At 53.9% G+C, this 618-nt stretch overlaps 1 protein-coding gene across 1 annotated transcript in view; it reads left to right on the forward strand.

Annotated features, from left to right (window-relative positions):
• Positions 1-618, forward strand: part of RIMS3 (regulating synaptic membrane exocytosis 3) — a 22618-nt gene that overhangs the window by 12417 nt on the left and 9583 nt on the right. The window contains exon 3 of the mRNA XM_027864537.1: positions 242-354. Coding sequence (XP_027720338.1) covers positions 242-354 — 113 coding nt within the window. The remainder of the gene's footprint in view (positions 1-241; positions 355-618) is intronic.

Raw genomic sequence — 618 nt, forward strand, 5'->3', positions numbered from 1 at the left:
CTCCATTTTACAGTGGGGGAAACTGAAACTCAAGAGGGGAATTGACCCGCCCGAGTTCAAACAGGCAGTAACTATCAGAGTCAGTATTTGAACACAGGTCTTCTGGCTCAGAATTTCCCCTACCCTCCTCCTACCCTGCAGAGGGGGAAAGAGGACCTCAGCCCCAGGTACCCAGGTCCCCACATCCCCAGGGTATCCTAACCCTGTGCTCTGGACTTCCTTTTTATCTTCTTGTCCACAGGTTTATCTTCCCTGCAGCCAGACTGGGAGCTGAGAGCCAGTTCAGTGACTTCCTGGATGGCCTGGGGCCAGCCCAGATTGTGGGGAGACAGACACTGGGGACACCCCCAATGGGTGAGTCTCCCAAAGTGACTGGGGACGGGCAAGGACCACATCCTTCCCCATTTCTCTTCTTGGGGGCAGACGGTACCACTGCCCAGTCTGGGAGCAGCAGAGAGAGCTCATTTCACCACTAGATGGTGTGGGAGGAGCTGCAACGTCCCATTTCCCCTGACTCCCCTACCCCATTAGCACATGGAAAGATAGAAAGATAGATATGTAGATAGGTAAAGGGGAGAGAGAGAGAGAGAGAGAGAGAGAGAGAGAGAGAGAGAGAGA

This window comes from Vombatus ursinus, unplaced genomic scaffold, assembly GCF_900497805.2.
Source record: "Vombatus ursinus unplaced genomic scaffold, bare-nosed wombat genome assembly UNPS02014775.1, whole genome shotgun sequence".
Classification (NCBI taxonomy): domain Eukaryota; kingdom Metazoa; phylum Chordata; class Mammalia; order Diprotodontia; family Vombatidae; genus Vombatus; species Vombatus ursinus.